The sequence below is a fragment of the Mustela nigripes genome, chromosome 5, assembly GCF_022355385.1.
Source record: "Mustela nigripes isolate SB6536 chromosome 5, MUSNIG.SB6536, whole genome shotgun sequence".
Lineage (NCBI taxonomy): Eukaryota > Metazoa > Chordata > Mammalia > Carnivora > Mustelidae > Mustela > Mustela nigripes.
This window is the reverse complement of record NC_081561.1, coordinates 8,133,872-8,155,407: the sequence shown is the minus strand read 5'-3', so window position 1 is coordinate 8,155,407 and position 21,536 is coordinate 8,133,872. Positions and strand designations below refer to the sequence as shown.

Here is a 21,536-nt window from a genome sequence, read left to right as displayed (position 1 = left end):
CACCGGTCTTTTCTTCTTAACTGACTGCCTCTGCTCCCCATCTCCTTCCTCTTCTCCCTTCTCCATGCTCCCTCCCATTCATCCCTCACATGTATCTTACTAACATGTTTTCTTGGCTTCACTTTGAGACCGTGACCAGAACCTGAGCGCCCTCATCATGTCCCTAACTGCCACCACCCTGGTCTAAGCCACAATGACGACCTCTCACCTACATTGTTCGAGGAGTCACATAACTCGTGTCTTTCTTCCCTGTTATCTGTTCTCCACATAAAGCGCGAGTGATCTTTTTAAAATGTGACTTGGCTCCTGTCATTACTGTATCAGGATCTCCTCACCTTGCTTAGAGAAAAGCCAAAATCCTTAGAGTGGCCTGGACATTTCTACATGATTGGACCCACCCTGACTTTTATTTTCTTCCATTTTCTTTTCCCACACTTCATTGTAGCTACTCTGGCCTCCTTATTCTTCTCCTAGTATGAGCAAATGTGCTCCCACTTCAGTGTTCCCTCTGGAATACTCTTGTCAGGTTTTTGTACATTTTCGTTTCCTATAGATCTCTGCTCAAGTGTCCACAGTGAGACTCTCCTAGCTCCTCTGTAATAACGTCGTCCGTCACTCTGGCATTCTCTGTCCTCTTTACCGGGCTTTGTTTTTCTCCGGAATATCCACCACGACCTAACGTGCTCAGTATTTATCTATATGTTGTCTGTCTCCCCAACTAACACATAAGTTCCGTGAGCTCAGAGACTGTTCTCTGCAGTACCCCGACACCTAAAACAGTGACACATTGTAGTCATGAAGTAATTTTGTTCATTGAAATGAATGAATAAGAATTCAGCCAACATCTTCTGCTACCAAACCAAAATTATTTGCTTATGTATGTATTTGAAGTTTACATACACACACTGTGATAGAAGGTATTTGCTCCTCTTGTGTGAGGATAGTCGGGATGTTGTTAACTGTTGTCTGTGGCACAATTACTGTATGTGGTGCTAATTTCAAAAAATCTTTTGGTTGAAAGAAAATTATCTTACAAATTCTCGATGCTTTAAAAACACTGAGACAACAGGGGAAACAGCTTCCTACTGAATTAGGTATAACCAGTAAGTGATATGGAGGTGATGGGAAGGTTTGCATAATGGGCCTTTTCCCCTTGGGACCTCTAATCATGAAGAAGGAATGTTTGGTATAGTCACGTGGTTTTTCTTGTATTTTAGAAAAGCATATTTCATGAAATTAGAAAGTAAGCCTTTATTATTGTGTGGCTAAAGAATTAAAAAATCAGTTACTTCAAAGGGACTGAAATTTCTAAAAATGATCATTCTGTCTGAGACCAAAGACAGTCCCTATAAAGAACAAACGTTTGCCTCTGTCTGATGTGTTCTAGTTAAAATTTTAAAGAACATAACAAATGACAGAATAGTGTTACGGTGTTGTAACTCTTCTTTTACATTAAACCCAGAATGATTGGAAAATGAAGAAGCACCCAAAGACCACAAAATGGATTTTTTTAAAAAGTTGTGTTTGGAGTCGGGGGAAAAAACTCCAATCAGGAAATGATAGAACCACTGCTTGGGAAAAATGATGTAATATTAATATGCCATAGAAAGAAGGCAGATCTAATCAGCTCCCATTTTGTTTTGTTTTCATCTTTTCTTTTAGAACAAACAATGATTGGGAACATAATTTTCAGTCCTAAAATACTGTCTTTGATATAACTAAAATAAATGGTTACTGATAAAAACATTACTTTTGAAAAGCAGAGTCCTCCTCTTTTACCATATTCTCACAGGGAGGGACCTAACATTTTTCTGAAAGGGAAATCACAGTCCCTCCCTGTTATGGAACTTGTGAGCTATTTGGGGCTAGGTTTGAGTAGGATAGGAAGGCAGAATTGTAAAATACTAGGCAATTGTTTAAGCAATTGCAAAATAAAGTGGTGAGATACATACCTACCTGGTAAAGGGATTTCAAATAAGAGAAAATCCATATAGGGAAAGGATTAATCTGAAAGGTCCTTATTATGAAAGCTGTCAACCTTGAACTGTTCTTTAAAGACAAGTAAAATATTTTCACTAGAAGAAAAGAGTAAGGAAAGTATTTTCAGTAGGGATAGTACAGTAAGAAGAAAAATAGTGGTAACAACACTCCCTTAACTACTTAACACTGTGCGAAGAATTGTTCTCAGTGGCATTAATATGACAGTTATTATTTGTGAGTCTAGTAGCTACTACATTATCTCATTTAATGTCAATTCCAAAGTCCTCTTATTAGTTGTTAGGTTTAATTTACAGATGAGGAACTAAGGTGCTAAGGCATTAGGAACAGCAGCGGTCACAGCACCTGGCACGTAGTAAATGCTCATTCAGTGTTAGACAGGCAAATCAATGAGCAAGCAGGCATGCCAAGTTATGCGACTAAGTGCTCAACTCCAGTTTTGACTATGGCTTGCTGTTAATTAACCTAAATGCGAAACAGTGAAATAAGTGAAAATGTTTGTGGACAGAAACACAGTGGATCGAGTAAACGAAAAGGTCTGAAAAACTGTTGGATGAAGACAGTTTCCTTGATGAGATCATGAGAGGAGCAGAGTGTTGAGGGTATGAACCAAGTCCTTAGAGGCAGGGGTCTGATTTTATTTTATTTATTTATTTATTAAAGATGTGTTATTTATTTATTTGTCAGAGAGAGTGAGCACAGGCAGACAGAGAGGCAGGCAGAGGCAGAGGGAAAAGCAGGCTCCCTGCTGAGCAAGGAGCCCTACGTGGGACTCGATCCCAGGACGCTGGGATCATGACCTGAGCTGAAGGCAGCCACTTAACTAACTGAGCCACCCAGGCGTCCCAGGGGTCTGATTTTAAATCATGCTTTCTGTACTTACTAGTTGTATTACCCCTCTTTGTACCTCAGTATTTTTACAGATGCCAGAAATCTGTAAAATGGGACAGTGATCCTCTCCTAATAGGAAAATGGGTTTAAGAGGAATAGTACATGAGAAGTACTTAGCATAGGTCTGGGCACATAGTAGTACTTAATAAATAAGTCTAATAATTACTACTAATCATTGTGGTCCCTTAGAAAGGGAAATCACTCAGTGAAAACAAATTTGAATGTGGTGGTGGCAGTGAGGATGAATTAACAGATAAGAGAGGAGGAGCAAGAACAGAAAGTTGTGGAAGCATTGTAAGTATCAGGTACTGCCTGCAAGAGAGAAGTTCCTATGTATGAGTAAAGGGGGGAGAGAGGGTGAACAAATCAAAGAGACACTGTAGAGACAGACTATAATGATAAATTTATCAGGCATTTTATATCTTTTTAGAGAATTCTGTAGCTACTGTTGACAACTTGTCATTGGAATTAGTACTTAAAATGCTCTTGGCTTGTACCTCAAGGTTCAAGAATGATTGTGGTTCTAATGACGGCGTCCCTAATATACTAGCAAAACTTCCTTTTTCCCTTCTAGCCACCTCACCACCATCAAAATAGTATCAGTTCTTTTGTATAGCTTCATGAGATCTGAAACAATCCAAGTGTTTTGGTGTGTGTTGTTTTGTTTTTTTCAGGTAAGTCTTGAATAAGGACTGCTGACTGAAACCTATTCTATGTTTTATTTCAGTGCAAGCAGCTTCTGACTCAGTCTGTAGACTCCAACAGAGGGAGCAGGAACGAAAGAAGGTAAAAGTAGATCATTTGGCTAATGGGGTCTATAACTGTTACTGTCATCATACTGTTATCAGTTGCTTTTTTTTTTTAATATTTTATTTATTTATTTGATGCACAGAGATCCCAAGTAGACAGAGAGTCAGGCAGAGAGGCGGGGGCCGGTGGGGGCCGGGGGAAGCAGGCACCCCTGCGGAGCAGAGAGCCTGATGCGGGGCTCGATTCCAGGACCCTGAGATCATGACCTGAGCAGAAGGCAGGGGCTTTAACCCACTGAGCCACCCAGGTGCCCCAGCAGTTGCTTTTGATTTAAAAAAAAAAAAACCTTCAAATTTGTTTTCTTTATGCAGTGATTTAAAAAGATTTAAAAATGACTAATTCATTGAAAATACATTGAGGAGGTGTGAACACATGATTGCACCATCCATATTCTTCTAGTTCAAATTGTAGACCTCTTTTTATTCTTTTTCAACATTACCATCTTTTCCCTGAAAGTAGTATTTGTCTGATTGAGAACAGAGAATAAGACTTTGACACAGGACAAAAAATACCCACCAGATCGAAAATATAAATCTTTTTTTTAAGCATGAAACATTGATGAGTAGGTTATGTATATTTCTTCTAGAAAAGGAAGGATTCATGCCTGTGGGTGAGTTATTTAATGAATAGTCCTATGAGTATGTGAATTACTAGCTGAGTAGTGCTTTGCTTATTGAAAGTCTATCTTAAGTACATTCAGGTGTGGAAAAACAGCACAAGAATTTAAGTTCCTATGTTTTTTTTTTTGCTGTTTTCACTTATAATTTTTATATTTTTATAACTTAATTGTTGTTAACTAACAAAGATAGACTTTTTAAGAAATGTTGAAAATACTAAATCACTTTGAATATAATGCCTTTTATGTATCAACAAGTATAACTATCTCCATTTCTATGGAATGGGTTGTGTTCAGATCTGCACTGTATAAAAATTGAGTGAAAAAACCTTGCCAGAGTTTCAGTTTCCACAGCCTCTGTTTAACTCTAAATATCAATACAGAGTTTAAAAATTCAAAAATTTGGTGAGTTAGACCTTACTGAAATGAAAGGACTTGACATTCAGGCAGGTGAAGACTGCCCAGGAGGAGTAGGGGCCTGGCAGGCTGGGTCAGGAAGCAGGGCCCCTGAGCATGCTGACAGAATGGCAAGGCAAAGCCCGGACTGGGAAACCTGTCAGGTTGTAGTGTGTACAGTGTCCAGAGAGCACTGTAAAGGCAGGCAAGGAGCTCATGTGGACCATCCCAGGCTGGACAGCAGATATTTTTTGTTTCTCTACTCTGTGGGGTGCCACTGGGGATGAAAGATTTTAGTTTGTTAAGTTTAAGGCAGTTCATACACTCAGGAACTAACAATCCAGAAGAAGAGTCTCAAACCACTAACACTAATATGATGTAGGATAAAGTAGGAGCTGTGTTCAAGTTACAAAGAACTTTGTAGGATCTTGGCAGAAGGAGTAATGTAGTAGGAACATGGTGGCATTCGAGCCCAATCTTAATCAGTGAGTAGGAATTCAGTTGATGGAGGATGGGGAGAAAGCTATTGTAGGATGAGGGGATACAGTGTAAGCAAAGACAAAAGACGTGAGAAGTCCTTGGACTCACACAGCCACTATGTAGAGTATCTAAATGGTTATTTCCGGAGATGATTGTGGAGTATCTTGAATGCTATATTAAACAATTTGTGGTGGAGGGCACCAGCACCATTTCTGGTTTTGAGAAGCAGAAAAGCTATTTGATAGAACACTGGCTATACTGGCTGTTGCGTAAAGAAGCAATTCTTTTTATTTATTTATTTATTCAAAATAAAAATTTTTAAAAAGAGTGTTCTGTGTAGCATGTTATTATATGATTTAAGCAGATTCACGTGAATATGCACTCAGACATTATTGATCTTTCTTCCTAAGACATTGTCAGAACAGTTACGATTGTGATAAAATGTCAATTCTTGCCACTCTTGAGCAGAACTAACCTAAAATTAAATTTAATTGGAATAATTTCTCTTGTCACATGGAATTTTTTCACATTTGGTGTATTAACAGTGTATAAGTAGGAAAATGACCAGCTTAGGTGAGAAAATACCTGGAGTCTTCTACTTCCGGTGTTCCCTTTGTTGGCTCGCCTCATCCCCTTACACAAATCCTTGAGCTTCAAGCTCCTCAGTTGCAAAATAAATACCAGTTACACTTACCTGACAGATTGATTTTTCTCCTTATACCAGGTAAGTTGTATTATATAATCTGCATGAAACAGCTTTGCCAATTGTACTGCATCAAGTGGAAGGCACCATTTTCCCCCTGCCAGCTCGATTATTGTTTAAGGTGCAGACAGTCACTCTGGGTAGGAGCCCCGCTGTGGTCTCTTAAGTTGGTGAAGCATTTGAGAATGCCACGCATTCACGATTTCTTAGATTAAAAGATACTAAGATACTGTACCTTGGTTTGAATAAAAATGGCTTTAAGAAATAATAAAGGCCTTAGATTATGTTAGTCTTACATTTATTTCTTACAGGTAATATGTCGGAGAATGTTACTGAACTGTTTTTTAATGTGGAATGCACATTAAAAGTTAGTATTTTAGAATGTACTGAAATGTGTTTCACTAACTGTGCCATGCTAATGGCATTTACGAAGCTACCTGTGTAAGAATCCACTCCAATTATTTTCTTTTCTCAAGATAATTTAATAAAATTGACCAGCTGAATGTTACACAAAGATGCATTTCTCAGACAACGCTCAAGAAAAGTAATAATTCTTCATATTCTGCAGATCAATAAACCTTTAGTCTCTGTTTCTTTTTTAGTGCTTGTCTAGTTAGCAGAACATTTGAAATATGTATCTTTAAGGACCCTTTTTCTATACTGCTGTATCTGATTTCTGCAGAAACTTTGACATGGCCGAGGTTTCGGATTACATATATATAAAAGATACAGACGAGTTTAAATTTTCATCTAGCAAATGTGTACAAAGCAAAACTGACCTCTGGCTGGGTCTTGCAGTCTCATGTTAATTGTTGTCCTTGGTTATACTGTTGGCTCCATTTTGTATATTTGAATGGCTCTCAGAACAAAGAAAGATGGGAGTAGTAATGGAATAAAATAGACTATTGCCATTAATCTTTAATTCTTTTATGTCAAGACAATATGTGGAATTCTGTGGGAAGTAAATTATGATAAACGTCATTCATCCAAATTACACTTCCCGCAATTGATACCTAAAAGTACATTCAGAAGAACAATAAATGCACATTCCCCAGTTGTTTAACATATGTCTTGAAAACTACCCTCTAGTACAAAGTTGCATTTTGGAAGCTAGCATTAAAAGTAGTGAAATGAAAATACAGCTAGTTTAGAAAATTCACGGACTTAAAAATACACCATCAAGGAAAACACACTGTGAATACCCTTCAGCAGTTTAAACTTAGGTTCATGCACACGTGACAACTTTTGAAGCCATATTCAACCAGACTAGAGATAATAATAAATACGAATCCTCTGATTTATCTTGCCTACATATACTCACTTGATTTTAGTTACACCCCTGCACGATTTTTTTCATGAGAGCAAGGAAATAACACATACGTTGTTCGTCACGGAGTTTGACAGTACAAAGGAATAGATCAGTATGCAGTAGTCTGTTTAAAATCCTTTCTGATGGCTATCACATTCCGACACTTCTAACTGCAGTAAATTCTTTTTCATTTTTTGGTATAAGGCCTAGCTTAAATTAGTGACAGTGTATTACTGACAGATGTTTGAAAGGGCCTTTTAGGCCTTAGTTGACTTATTCAGAGTTTCCCTGTAGGCCAGGGTGTCTCAACCTCTGCACTGTGACCTTTAGAATAGATAATAGAATAGATAATTCTTTGTTGTGGCAGCTTGGTAGGATGTTTACAAGCATCTTTGGCTTTTACCCACCACATGCCAGTAGCACTTCCTTCCCCCTAACCTGTGCTGTGATAACCAAAAATTTGAGGGACAAGAGAAAATTAAATGATGGTTAAAATCCACCCCTCCCCAGATAAGAATCACTGACTTAGACTATAATATGTACAAAATTTTGTTTTTATTTTGTTTTTTCAAAATTTTGTTTTTACGGTTCACTTATAGACCTGTTCTTAGACATAGGTTGGCTTCTTTTTAAATTTATCTCTAATGAGATATATGTAAGTCAATGTTCTATTACTGTTTTTCCTTGTAGAGAAAAATATAAATCATTACAGCAAAATACTCTGTACACAGTTGTAGCTCATTTATAAACTTCTTTTCTCTTTTAAAGTTGGCATTTTCTAATTTTATTTTAAAAACACATTTATCCACTCATTTAAGAATGTAACTGATTCCATTTAGAAAGAACCCTCTGACACCTGATGTGAGAATTTTTTTGTTGTGGTAAAATAAGTATAACATAAAATTTACCATTTTAACTGATTTTAAGTGTGTAGTTCTGTGACATTAAGTACATTCACATTGCTCTACAACCATCACTACCATCCATTTCCAGAACTTTCATCTACCCCAACTGAGACTCTACCTGTTAAACACTAACTCCCCTTTCCTACTCCTTTATTCCTGGCAACTAGCACTCCACTGTCTGTCCCTATAATTGGACTAGTCTAGGTACCTGTGCTAAATGGAATAGTACAGCATTTATCTTTTTGTCACTGGCTTATTTCTTTGTTCACCTATGTCATAGCCAGTATCAGAATTTCATTCCTTTTTAAGAATGACTAGGACTCCATTATATGTATATTCCATATTTTGTGTATCCTTTCATTTGCCTTTGGATACTTGTGTTGCTCCCACATTACCACTATTGTGAATAACACTGCTATTAACTTGAGTGTACACCTATTTGTTCAAACCCCTGCCTTCAGTTCTTTTAAGTATACACTCAAGAGTGGAACTACTGGGTGAAATGGTAATTCAATTTTTAATTTTCTGAGGAACGACCATCCTGTTTCCTGTAGTCATACTTCTCTATATTCCCATCCACAGTGCACAAGTGTTCCATTTTCTCTGCGTCCTCGTCAACACTTGTTATTTTCTGTTTCTTTGGTAGCAGCAGTCCTAATGGGTGTGAGATGGTATCTTACCGTGGTTTTGATTTGCATTTCTTTAATGATTATCATTATCATTACTTTAATGAGTATCTTTTCCTTTGTTTATTGGCTATTTTTATGTCTTTTTTGTAGAAATGTTTCTTGAAGCCCTTCACCCATCTTTTAATCAGGTTATTTGGTTTTGTTTTTGTTGTTATTGAGTTGTAGGAGTTGGTTAATATATGTTGGATATTAACCCCTTATCATACATATGATGTGTAAATACTTTCTCCTATTCTGTGGGTTGGCTTTCACTCTGTTGATAGTGCCCTTTGATACACAGAAGCTTTTAATTTTGATGAAGTTCATTTTTTTTTTTTACTTTCATTGCCTCTGCTTTTGGTGTGATAGCCAAGAAATCATTGCTAAATCTAATGTCATGAAGCTTTCTCCCTGTTGTCTTCTAAGAATTTTATAGTTTTAGATCTTGACAGTTAGATCTTTGACCTATTTTGAGTTAATTTTTGTATATGATGCAAGGTAAAGGTCCATTTTCATTTTTAGTTGCATGTAGATACCCAGTTTTCCAGCACCACTTGTTGAAAGGATTACCTTTTCCCTATTGAATGATTTTTGACACTCTTATCAAAAATCACTTGACCATCTATCTAAGGGTTTATTTCTGAACACTTCTATTCTAGTCGTCTGTGTGTTTTTCATTATACTAGTACGACACTGTTTTGACCACAGGAGCTTTGTGGTAAGTTCTGAAATCAACAAATGTATATTGTAAAATGAAGGTTTTATTATTATTCAGATATGGTAAGACCAACTGATAAAGGGATGACTGCCAGGGAAAGACTGTTTATTATTCATAGTTCCCAAGTGGAGGTTGCATGCTGTACCACACAGGACCATATGAGGATACACCAAGGTTAGTCAGGAGGTAGGGTGGGGGGCGGGGAGACAGGTTATTATCATTCATATTATTGTGGTTTCAGCAGGAAGGAATATGTGAGACAGTGTTAGCAGACTTAGGATTGGATAATTTGAACAATTTCAGAAGGCTCTAGGGGATAGGGGCTGTCTGGCCTTGTGTGATTAGAGCAGGTAGATAGTGGCCCAGGGGCTGAGATCCCAGTAAAGGTGGTTGGGGTATGGACTCTCAGTTGGTTGGCTTGCATATAAAAGGTATACTCATAGGGGAGTCATGAGTCCTATCTCTAGGAATGAGCTAGCCCTGGGAAGGAGAGTCTCTTTCCAGAGTTAGCAAGACCCCAGTTATCAAAACTGTAGAACCACATGGTCAAGACAGTGTGAGGCCTCCAACTTCATTCTTTTTTCAGGATTGTTTTGGCTACTTGGTGTCACTTGAGATTTCATATGACTTTTAGGATGTATTCTATTTCTGTAAAAAAGTAATTGGGAATTTAATAGGGGATTCCACTCACCCTGCAGATTACTTTGGATAGTACTGACATCTTAACAATATTAAGTCTCCCAATCCATGAATATGAGGTGACTTTCCATTGATATGTCTTTAATTTCTTCTTTAGGAATGATTTCTAGTTATCAGTGTACAAGTCTTTTGTACAAGTCTCCTTGGTTAAATTCATTCCCAAATAGTCTTTTCAATGCTACTGTAAATAGAATTTTCTTAATACCCTTTTTGAATTGTTCATTGTTAGTATATAGAAATGCAATTGATTTTTGAGTTTTTATTTTGTAGCTGGCAAATTTGCTGAATTTGTTGATTCTAGTGAGGTTTTTTTTTTTTTTTTCTTTTTTTTGTGGAACCTTAGGGTTTTCTGCATATGACTATGCTCTCTGTAAGCACAGATAATTTTACCTCTTTTCCAATATAGATGTCTTCTTTTTTTTCTCTCCTAATTGCCCTGGCTAGGACTTCTAATACTAAGTTCAGGAGAAGTGGCAAAAGCAAAATTTTGTTGTCTCCTTCCTGATATTAGAGGGAACGCTTTCAGTTTTTTGCCATTGGATATGATGCTACCTGTGAGTTTTTCACATATTGGCCTTTATTATGTTGAGATAGTTTCCTTTTATGACTAGTTGATGGAGTGTTTTTACCATGTGAGGGTCTTGAACTTTGACTAATACGTTTTCTGCGTTAGATTGAAATGGTTAACGTGGTTTTTTCTCTTCATTCTGTTGATGTAGTATATTTTTTCATTGATTTTTGTGTGGTGGTTTTGTTTTTTTTTGTTGTTTTTTTTTTTGACAGAGAGAGATCACAAGTAGGCAGAGAGGCAGGCAGAGAGAGAGGAGGAAGCAGGCTCCCTGCTGAGCAGAGAGCCCGATGCGGGGCTCGATCCCAGGACCCTGAGATCATGACCTGAGCCGAAGGCAGCAGCTTAACCCACTGAGCCACCCAGGCGCCCCTGATTTTTGTGTGTTTTAAACCATCCTTACATTCCAAGAGCAAAATAGTGTGTGACTATTTTAATATGCTTTTGAACTCAGTTTGCCACTAATTTATTGAGAATTTTATATCAGTATTCATCAGGAATATTGATCTGCACTTGTTTTTTTCTTATAGTGTCTTTTTTTTTTTTTTTAAAGATTGATTTATTTATTTGACAGAGAGAAACACACTGAAAGAGAGCATAAGCAGGGGGGAGTGGGAGAGGGAGAAGCAGGCTTCCTGCCGAGCAGAGAGCCTGATGGGCTCAATCCTAGGACCCTAGGATCATGACCTGAGCTGAGAGCAGATGACCAATGACTGAAACACCCAGGCACCCCATTTTTCTTTTAGTGTCTTTATCTGCATTTCGTCTCAGGACATTGGTGACCTCACAGAATGAGTTGGGAAGTCTCCCTCCTCTTCAAATTTTTTAAGAGTTTGAGAAGGATTAGTATTAATTCTTCTTTAAGTATTCTGTAGAATTCACCAGTAAACTCATCTGGTTCTGAAATGACTTGATTTTTAATACCACATGCTCTCCTAAACTCTTGCTAGAAGAGGAAAAACTATTTTAAAGTTAGTTTCACTTTTGTTTTTTAAAAATTAGCAGGAGCCCCACATATAAATCCCCGAGTGGTTAACAGTGTATGCCTGTACTTTTTCTCTACCTATTCAGGTGTATTCGGTTTTTTGAAGCTCTTAATTACTTTTGAAATTGGAATGTGAAATACTTGTTAGTTTCTGTCATTTTTTAAAACATTGCCAATTCTGAGACTAATAATTTAATATATTACTTGGTTTAAACAATGTTATATAGCAAAAAGAGTAGAAAACTGGATTTTTACTATTGGTTCTACCTTATTCTAAGTGTGTGTCCATGGAAATATGTCTGTATAGGAGCAGCATTATATACCATATTTGACACCAAAAATAGACCTTCTTTTAACGCTTCTCCCAAAAAATTATGTTTAATAATAAGCCAGATGTTAAAGAATAATGAATGACAAGAACAAAAATGCAGATGGTATTGTTTTTAACTTCATGTATGTAGTCACACCAATAAAAAAATTAAAAACTTGAAAGAACTATAACACCAAAGGAAAAAAATAAGTAATAAATTTAAGTGCATTGATTATATTTTGGAAAAAAGAAAAAAGTCACCTGTATATTGTCTGTTATGGTAATTAATAATATTACCGCTTGCTTTTGATTCTTAGGCAGATTAGTTAATAACCTCATTGAATTTGATATTTGACTATTCAAATTAAATAGTATAGATGGATATATTAATCTCTTTGATTCACAGTTGATTTAAAATGCTTTTTAATTATAATTTTGAAATTTCTTTGACATTAATATAAATATGTTTATATTTATATTAATATAATTTAATACAAATTAATAATAAATAATAATAAATTAATATAATATAATATAAATATAAGATAAATAGTTCAGAAAAGTGTTAAGCATAAGAATAAGTCCGGAAGAGCTTCATAAAAATCACATCACAATGAATTCCAGAAATTGCAATACTGTCTTTATTCTTTGGCAGTTGTTCTGATGGCTCTCAGTGTCCCCATAGTATAAAAATTTTAGGTCTAAATAAAAACATACTCAAACTTAAGTACAAAAAAATGGTAGTATAGAATAATGGATTTGAACTGATTCAGATCTTACCTGCATTTGCCCTACTGTCATTGTTTAAGTGCAGTTATATTTAATTCCCCAGAGGTTGGAGGGTCTTAGTGTCTAAAGAAAGCTGAAATGATTCTGGACTACTTGGTATTTACTTTGGAAATAAACATGTATAGCCGACTTCATCTTTGTCCGTGACTGGTCATGTAACTGGAAGTCCTCTAAATTCACTTCAGTGTAAAAGACACAATTTATTAAAGGATAAATAAAAAAATGTGTTAATTTGAAACACATTATTAAAATTCATCAATAATCTCAGTAATTGAGTAGAGCTTTAGACGAAAGAAGGATTGTTGGTTTAGGAGTATTTTATCACCGACATTTTTCAGTATGGTCAGTGCCTGGTGATGATAAAAAACAGTCTTTCATTTGTTTGTGTCCTTGATGTAAATTCTCTACAGACAATACACCGTCTTATTATTTGCACCCAGGGCAGAGCTCTCTCACCCTCCTGCTGTTGCTGTGCCCGCTGCATATTATATCATTGCTGAAAAGAAAAGCTGCAAACTATCCTATGTGATGTGACTTCATTTTGTTGTTATTAAAGAAATACGTTTGTACAAACATCAGGAAATAATCTTTAGTACTCATTGAACTATTTATAATACCGGGGAAAAGGTTGCTAGAGAAAGGACTTGGTGTGTATGTAGGGAACTATCACTTCCTATCAGACTTGTATGAAGCTGTTTGACCATAACTAGAGTTAAATGGGATCATTGTTTTTCAAATGTGTTTTAATTAAAGGAACACTTATTTCAGACTAAATCTCACATAGAACCCCATTTCTTTTTCTTTTCTTTTCTTTTTTTTTTTTTTGGCTATTTATTTTTTTTTAATTTTTTATTTCTTTTCGGCATAACAGTATTCATTGTTTTACACCACACCCAGTGCTCCATGCAATCCGTGCCCTCTCCAATACCCACCACCTGGTTCCCCCAACCTCCCACCCCCGCCCCTTCAAACCCCTCAGATTGTTTTTCAGAGTCCATAGTCTTTCATGAGAACCCCGTTTCTTGAACATAAAAGCAGAATTGCTGTTTCTGAAAGTGATGTGCCCAGGAGATGATGGTCTGCAGTTAGCGTGGTTATTTATAAAAGATTTTTCCTGATTTCTGAGAGCTTTTTGTAGTTGTGACCAGATGCATTGGCATTTCGGGCTAAGTCCTTGGCTTCTGTAACCTCCTCATGTATGAGCTGGGGCGCACGTTGGCGTTAGAATGGCTTCAACGGAGTTGAAGTATTGTGACAGTCTGTTAGGGGGCTCATGTGTTGCTTTCAATTAAGCAGCTGCTCAGCTCCTTGTCCTATTCCAGGGAAGTTACAACTGGCCAGACTGCATTTCCGTACATTTTGAATAGCTAGACCCTAGGATAGCCTTTCCTCCTGTCGTAGAATACTTTTCAACTCTTTGCCTAGGTGATATGTAAGATACAGCTAATTGGGAATTTTTCTGCTATTGCATAAAATAAAACCTTATGGGAATCTTAGAAAATGGAACATTCCATCCAGCCAAGTTGACCTCACAGCTGAGGTTTTTATCTTCTTCAGGCACACCACTTTTATCACTTTATTTTGGGAGGAAATCTTTAAAAAATATATTTCATACTTTTCTGATTTTCATAAAAATTATTATTATAGGCTAAATTTCTTTAGGAAATTAGGAGTTATTGAAAATAGTTTTACATGATGGTGAATATGGGGGTGTCCTCAGAGAATTAGAGAGTTTTTCTCTTTGGGAAATACCCTCAAATACTATATGTGTTCTAAGTTTTTGTATCTGTGTTCTCCCTCCCCATAAGGCCAATGCCTGTCATTTCTTCCTATCTCATTTATCAGCATTTTTTTTCTAATTTGTGACTTTTAATATGGTGTACTTTTAAAAACCAGTTAACATGGTTAGAATTGTGTGTAAAGTAAGGTAAGTTAATTCAGAATCAAACAAGCTTTTCACGAATACTGCAGTATTTGTAATTGGACTTGACTTTTTTTTTTCTTTTGTTGGATTAAAAGACTTACTCTAGGGGCTCCTGGGTGGCTCAGTGGGTTAAGTCTCTGCCTTCGGCTCAGGTCATGATATCAGGGTCCTGGGACTGAGCCCCACATGGGGCTCTCTGCTCAGCAGGGAGCCTGCTTCTCCCTCTCTCTCTCTGCCTGCCTGTGATCTCTGTCAAATAAATAAATAAAATCTTTAAAAAAAACAACAACAAAAATAGACTTACCATATAGTCATATAGTTCTCCCCTAAGTTTCAGTAGATGTTATTCCAGCTAGGCAGATGTTATTTATTTATGTAAAGAGTATGGTATTGGCAGTACGGGAATGTAGAAGCTGTCCTTTAATCTTCTTTACTGATTGGTAAGAAGAATGCAAGATTGTGTAGCACTTACTTTTCTTACTCATTTATTGATTCATTCATTCATTTCAGAGAGAGAGAGCACAAGCAGGGGGAGAGTTGAAGGGAGAGGGAGAAGCAGACTCCCCGCTGAGCTGGGTGGAGCTGGAGAGGACCCTGGGATCAGGACCTGAGCTGAAGGCAGATGCTTAACCCACTGAGCCACCCAGGCATCCCTCATAGTATTTTCTTTTATTAAAAGTGAGAGTCTGAGAGAAAACTAAAAGTGACTTCAAGCAGTTCTTGATGAAAAAAAAAAAAAAAAAAAAGAAGTTCTTGATGAGAAAGCAAGACTAAATTTTCAGCTAGATTAGAGCATAGGCCACATTCAACTTCTTTTTACCTGAACTGTGAGGCCAAGGAGTGATCTATCTTTTGCGAAGAAGCTAGTTGGAATATATATATTTTAGTCATGATATTCTGAAACTACGAAATAGACATACTGGTATTTAATGACATCGTAAAGTCCTTTCTTAGAACCAAATGATAAGGAGGATTGAAATTGAGTATAGGAATGGGAAGGGGAAACTCAGTTTTATTTGAGTTGCCTGTATTGTTCAATTTATTACAAGAATCCATTGCTGAAATTGGATTACTAAAACTAGAATGCCTGGGAGGTTCAGTTGGTTAAGCATCTGCCTTCAGCTCAGGTCATGACCCCAGGGTCCTGGGATGGAGCCCAGCATTGGGCTCCCTCTGCTCAGCCCGGACCTGCTTCTCCCTCTCCCTCTACCCCCTGCCCTGCATGGACCTATGCATGCACGCAGGATTTCTCCCTTTCTCTCTCTCAAATAAATAAAATCTTTAAAAATAAATATTGAATATTTTTTTGAATTTATTAAAATTAATAAAATAAAAAATAAATTATTAAAATGAAAGGACAGAAAATGAGGAGGATAAAAAGTGGTTTGATTTTCCTTCTAGATGTTTTGCTTATAATTTGTATAATAGTGATATTAATTTTTATTAAGTTCCATAGGCATTGAGCTAGGAACTGGACATATATTACCTCTGGACTTCATATTTATTTATGAATGTAAAGTATTTTCCTCATTTTAAAGTTAAACTTCAGCTCGCTTAGGGTCAAGCAGCTGGTAGCAAGTGAACCAGAATTTGAAGTTAGGTTTATATGCTTCCCAAATCATTTTTCCATTGAATTGGACTGGAAAAAGTGCTCTCTGGTGGGAAGTAGAATTAGGGCTGTTGCCTTGTGGTCTAAATCACAGGGTTGGCTGAGCCAATTATGACATACCTTAAAAGAATAAAAAGAAAAGAAAAATCTATTAAGCAATATCTGAGTGTGCATGTTTAGTATTTTCTGATTTATTAAAAAATAGTTTACAGCTAAAAGCGGGATCCCATCTTGAGAAAGTCTATGTGCATTTTCTTCTATCTTTAGCCTGACTGTGGCTTTTCTCCTAGAATATAATAATTTTTGCCAAAGTTCCATGAAAAGAGTTTAATGAACTCTTCATGTTTTATTCATCTTTTGGAGAATTACAATCCGTGAGGCTGAAAAGTTAAAAAATAAAGTTCTGAATTTTGTTTAGCCTGTTTCCTAACCTGATTGCCACCAGCAAACCCCTCCCTAACCCTCTCCCCACCACTGTAGTGCCTGGTCTGAAGCACATGTTTTACGGGAATGTTTGACTTTAAGGCAAACTTCAGACTCACTCCAACCTGGTTTCACTTGAAAAGCCTCTGTGCAGAGAAACCGGATCAGATTGGCAAGAAAAAGCTCTTATAGTAGTTGTTTTTGTCCTGTAAAAGAGACTTTCTATCTGTGTAACCCTTCCTCTGGAAAGATCCAATTCACACTTTGGATAAAAAAGGCATAGGTTGGGTATCATGAAGACCTAAGTTTGAATCTACAACTTAATAGCTGAGTGACCGTGGAGAAATACCTTTAGTGTCCTTAATCTTCATGTGTAAAGTGAAAATAATGTCATTTTATAACAGTAGTTTTTAGGAATAGATAAGATAAGCAGGACAGGTAGCAAAAACATGCATTTCATAGATACTTAGAGAACAACAAATTATCCACCTTTTTATCTTGCTTATCATCATCTCAGATGAGAGAGAAAATGGAGCAGCTAGGATGTGATGACAGCATGAAAACACAGTTCCCATTTTTTTCCCTACCGGCTACCCTTTTGGCGTGACCAGGCATCTGGGCACCAGTATTTGAGTGTGCCAGGTGTCCTGTTTTCATTAGAGTGCTGGAATTTATAATGACTTTAGGTGCTTTATAACTTTATAACTTTTTATGGTTTGTATCTGTCCCTTTTTTTTTTTTTTTTTCTCAATAGGACTTAGTCTGTATCCAGACTTCTAAAGACATGTATGTAGAACATTTAAGGCGGGGAGATAAAATTATTTTTCTGACTCTCTTTTGTATTTAGTTTCTCTTTGTTGCACGTATTCAGAGATGATTAAAATTGTACTAAACTTACACCTTTGCACTTATACATTGTTTTATCTTTATTGTTGTGATAGTCAAAAGAAAATTTTTTCATCTTCATGTAGAAATATTAAGGAACATCTCAAGAACTTATTTGCACAGATGCTTTTGGTGTTTATTTACTTTAAGGAATGGAACAAAACCAGAAGAAATGTCATAAGTTCTTTTCCAGTGATTAATAATAATCTTTGCATCTTAGGTCTTTTTTAGATTTAAAATCTTTTTAAAATTTTCTTTAAAAGATTTTTTTGTTAATTTATTTGACAAAGAGAGAGCACAAACAGGGGCAGTGGCAGAGGCAGAGGGAGAAGCAGGCTCCCCGCTGCGCAGGGAGCCCAACTCAGTCCCAGGATCCTGGAATCATGACCTGAGCCAAAGGTGGATGCTTAACTGACTGAGCCAGCTAGGTGCCCCCAAAGCTTTTTTAAATTTAAAATCTTTTTTAATGCACCAAAAAAATATTTTATGTAAGTCATGCACCTTGGTTTCTCATAATAATGATTTCTTTTGGCATATATTCTTTACATTTGATTTAAAAATTATATACACTTAAATGGAATTTGAAAAGAAATAGACATGAAAATTTACTTGGATTGTATTTGATTTTGTCATTTAAAGATACTAGACATTTTAGAAATTTCAGAAATACGGTTACCATCTGAGTTCACTCATAGTAAGAGAAGCCTTAGATGTTTCTGATTTGTCATGTTCTTGTTAGACATTAAAACTGCCGTGCCATTTTAGCATTGTGACTTTCAAACTGATTGCTGTAGTAGGCAAATACCAGAGTTAAAGTTATGTTTGTCTCTTGTGCATAGAAGGATAATTGTCTGGAAAATGTCATGTGACTTTCAATTTTTTTTTCTCAGATTCTTAATGACCATTTAATAGCTAGTGAAAAACAGCATATAACCCAGTGGGAAGATTTCATGAAAGAACAACACAGCAGACAGGCTGAAGTGGATGAAGAACACAGAAAAGCCATGGAGAGGCTTAAAGAACAGTATGCCGAGATGGAGAAGGACCTAGCGAAATTTTCAACCTTTTAAGAACTTTAACCACAACAGTGACAATTTAGTAAGAGAACATTGACTTCCCCCAAAAAACTGTGCCCACCAAACCATTTAGCCTCTGCTTCAAGCTTAGCAATATATTCAGTGGCACTCTTACATCAGAAGAAAGTTCCACTGGAGTCTTAATGAAGTGTCTAATAGAAGAAGAGTGCCACAACTTTCCAGTTTTAAGTGCCTACATATGACTATTTGAATGGGGAGGATAGGAGGGAAAAAATGGGATAAATTTGCTTTTTGTTAATCAGCATTGGGTGTCTTTTCAGTTGATTATCTCAGAGAACTGTAGGTATAGACTTAGAAAAATAATTTAATTCATTCCCATTTTGGGTTAGTTATTGTGGCTTAGACGGCAGATAGAATAGCTGCCTGTCATAACGTCCTTGGCTATTGGAAGAATGTATACAGTATTATTCCATGGGTAATGTGGACAAAGACAACTGTCTTTGGAGCAGCGATCCCATTTAAGAGAGGTGAGAGTCAAAATCTTTTCTCTACTGAGGCAAAGATGGCCACATTGGTCTTTGAGCCGCCCGTTGGGAAGGGTTGCAGGTTTTACAGGACAGCATGATGCCACGTGTTTCACTGAATGACAAAACACACTTGTGAAGTGGCCTTCCAGCACTTAATATTTTCAGCTTTTAAAACAGACTTAGAAGGAAAAGCTTACCAAAAATATATTTGACGTTTAGCCTTTCCAAAAACCATAATCTTATCCATAGTATTTACCTCATATTTGTGTCTGTTTTGCTGTGGGTAAGCTTTGTAAGATAAATAATGTCTATCCATGTTTCAACTGTGTAATGAGTAATCAGCAAAATCTGCCAAGGAGTCCCTCTGGAACCATATAAAGATTCTGGCTCTGAATAAACCAGAAGTGTTTGCCCACATGGCAAATGATCCATGTTAAATGTAAATCCTTTTTTAGTGTTTAACGTCTGTTCTCATAAGCAGGTGTATTATGATGAAACATGTACCAAGTCTGTCATCACTGTGATCTTTAAAAAAATCTGCATTTAACAGCCTAATTGAGAAACGAAGTTGATTTTTTATTTGCCATAAACCTAGCAAAATTAAATGCAATAATTTCTGAGATTTATAGCAAATGAATTCGAGGTATGGATAAATCTTTCAAATATTTTTTATTGCTCTCCTGTAAAGAAAGGCACAAGAAAGAAAATACCCAACTTTCTCGTGTTATCTCAGTGTTGCTACTGCAGAGAAGTGACAATGCTTGCTTGTGTAAATTTATGGCTTACTGTCAAAGCTTCATTCTTGGCTGCATGTTGAAAATGTGATTAAAGTTAATAGAGGAGATGAAATAAGTATTTGAGATTTCTTTCAATAACACTGAACTTCGGCCAACTTTCTCTGTCCGCTACTGTAGGCTTGACAGGTTCATCAATCATTCTCTGGTACCTGGACTAAAAAGAGCACTTGCTGACACTAAGGCATGTTGGAATTTTCTTAATTCTCTTTCAGTGGATGGAAAAAAATAAAACCATACTTCCAAAAATAGCCCACACATGAAAAGGGAGGGGAACCTTAAATGAAAATTCCCTTTGTACTGTAGGCAGTTTTTGGAATGCTATTAATTGCCAGCGCACCATCTGAACAGATGCCGTAACCAAGAAATCAGGACTGTGTGTGTGTGAGAGCAAACGTGCTCTTAATGTGGCTGTTCCAGTTGCACAGCAAAGGTTTCTGATAGTGTCTGCTCCTCTCATATGATAATAAATACTGTCTAAGTTTGTATATTTCATACAAGGATCTAAAGGACTTCTTAAACCCAAATGAGTTGGTAAGCTCTTTGAACTGTAAACATGAAGGTAGTAAATTCTTTCTTTGTAACTTTGTTAGCTAGTCAACATGGTGTGTGAAAAAGACAGTTGGTTTGCCTTCCCTCTTAATACTTTCACTTCTATTTCACAGTTTCCAAATCACTTTTGACAGATATTTTATTTACATTTAAAAATTAGTAATTACACAATTTACAACATTTCTATTTATGCTGTTGAGCAGAAATGAAATGAGTCCTGTGTAGCTCACAGGATTATTTTATAATGACCAAGTGAAGTAACGTTCTGCCCTTTTAAAGTATTATAAAAGTATTTGTTTTTAAGGTCTAAGTATTTTCTATTTTTCATTTATGATTTCTATTTTGACTTACGTATTTGTGGATGTTTTTTCATTTCTTAACCTGTAGATTTTTAAATTGTCCTTGTTGATTGATGCTTTAATTGGCTTGTGGTTAGAGACTTTGTTATATTGATATATTGAAATTTGTGATTTGCCTTATGACCTAAAATATTTTTAGTTTCTGTGTTTCATTAGCAGTTGAACATGCTGTTTTCTAGTTCTTGGGTATCCACTAGACCAAACTTACTGTGTTGTTCAGATGATCTCTGTTTTACTGTTGTTTTTCTTCTGTGTAATCCCTCAGATTCTGAGATACTTTGAAATTTCATACTCTGGTGAGTTTTCTGATTCTTCCTATAATTCTGTCAGTTTTTGTTTTCTATATTTTGAAGCTTTGTTGTTAGGTACATACAACTTTGGAATTTTTTGTCTTCCAAGCTTGGAATTGATTCTTGTAGTCATAGCCTCTATTTCTAGAAATGTTTTTATTTCATTTTTTATTACTTTTAATTATGTGGGGTTTTAAAAAAATTTATATAGGCTGCACACATCAGCTGGTTAGTATTTGTAATTTAAAAATTATAACTGGGTTTTTTTTCTATCTAATCCATTTAAATTTG

General features: G+C 36.2%; 1 protein-coding gene across 3 annotated transcripts in view; it reads left to right on the top strand.

The window, feature by feature from the left end:
- Positions 1 to 21,536, top strand: part of BLOC1S5 (biogenesis of lysosomal organelles complex 1 subunit 5) — a 66,311-nt gene that overhangs the window by 22,635 nt on the left and 22,140 nt on the right. The window contains exons 4-5 of one of the 3 annotated variants that reach the window (XM_059399408.1): positions 3,617 to 3,675; positions 18,577 to 20,177. In XM_059399408.1, the coding sequence (XP_059255391.1) occupies positions 3,617 to 3,675; positions 18,577 to 18,756 (239 nt within the window). In that variant the 3' untranslated portion in view covers positions 18,757 to 20,177. Of the gene's footprint in view, positions 1 to 3,616; positions 3,676 to 18,576; positions 20,178 to 21,536 lie in introns of those variants that run through there. The other 2 variants (XM_059399409.1, XM_059399410.1) reach the window with 2 other exon arrangements.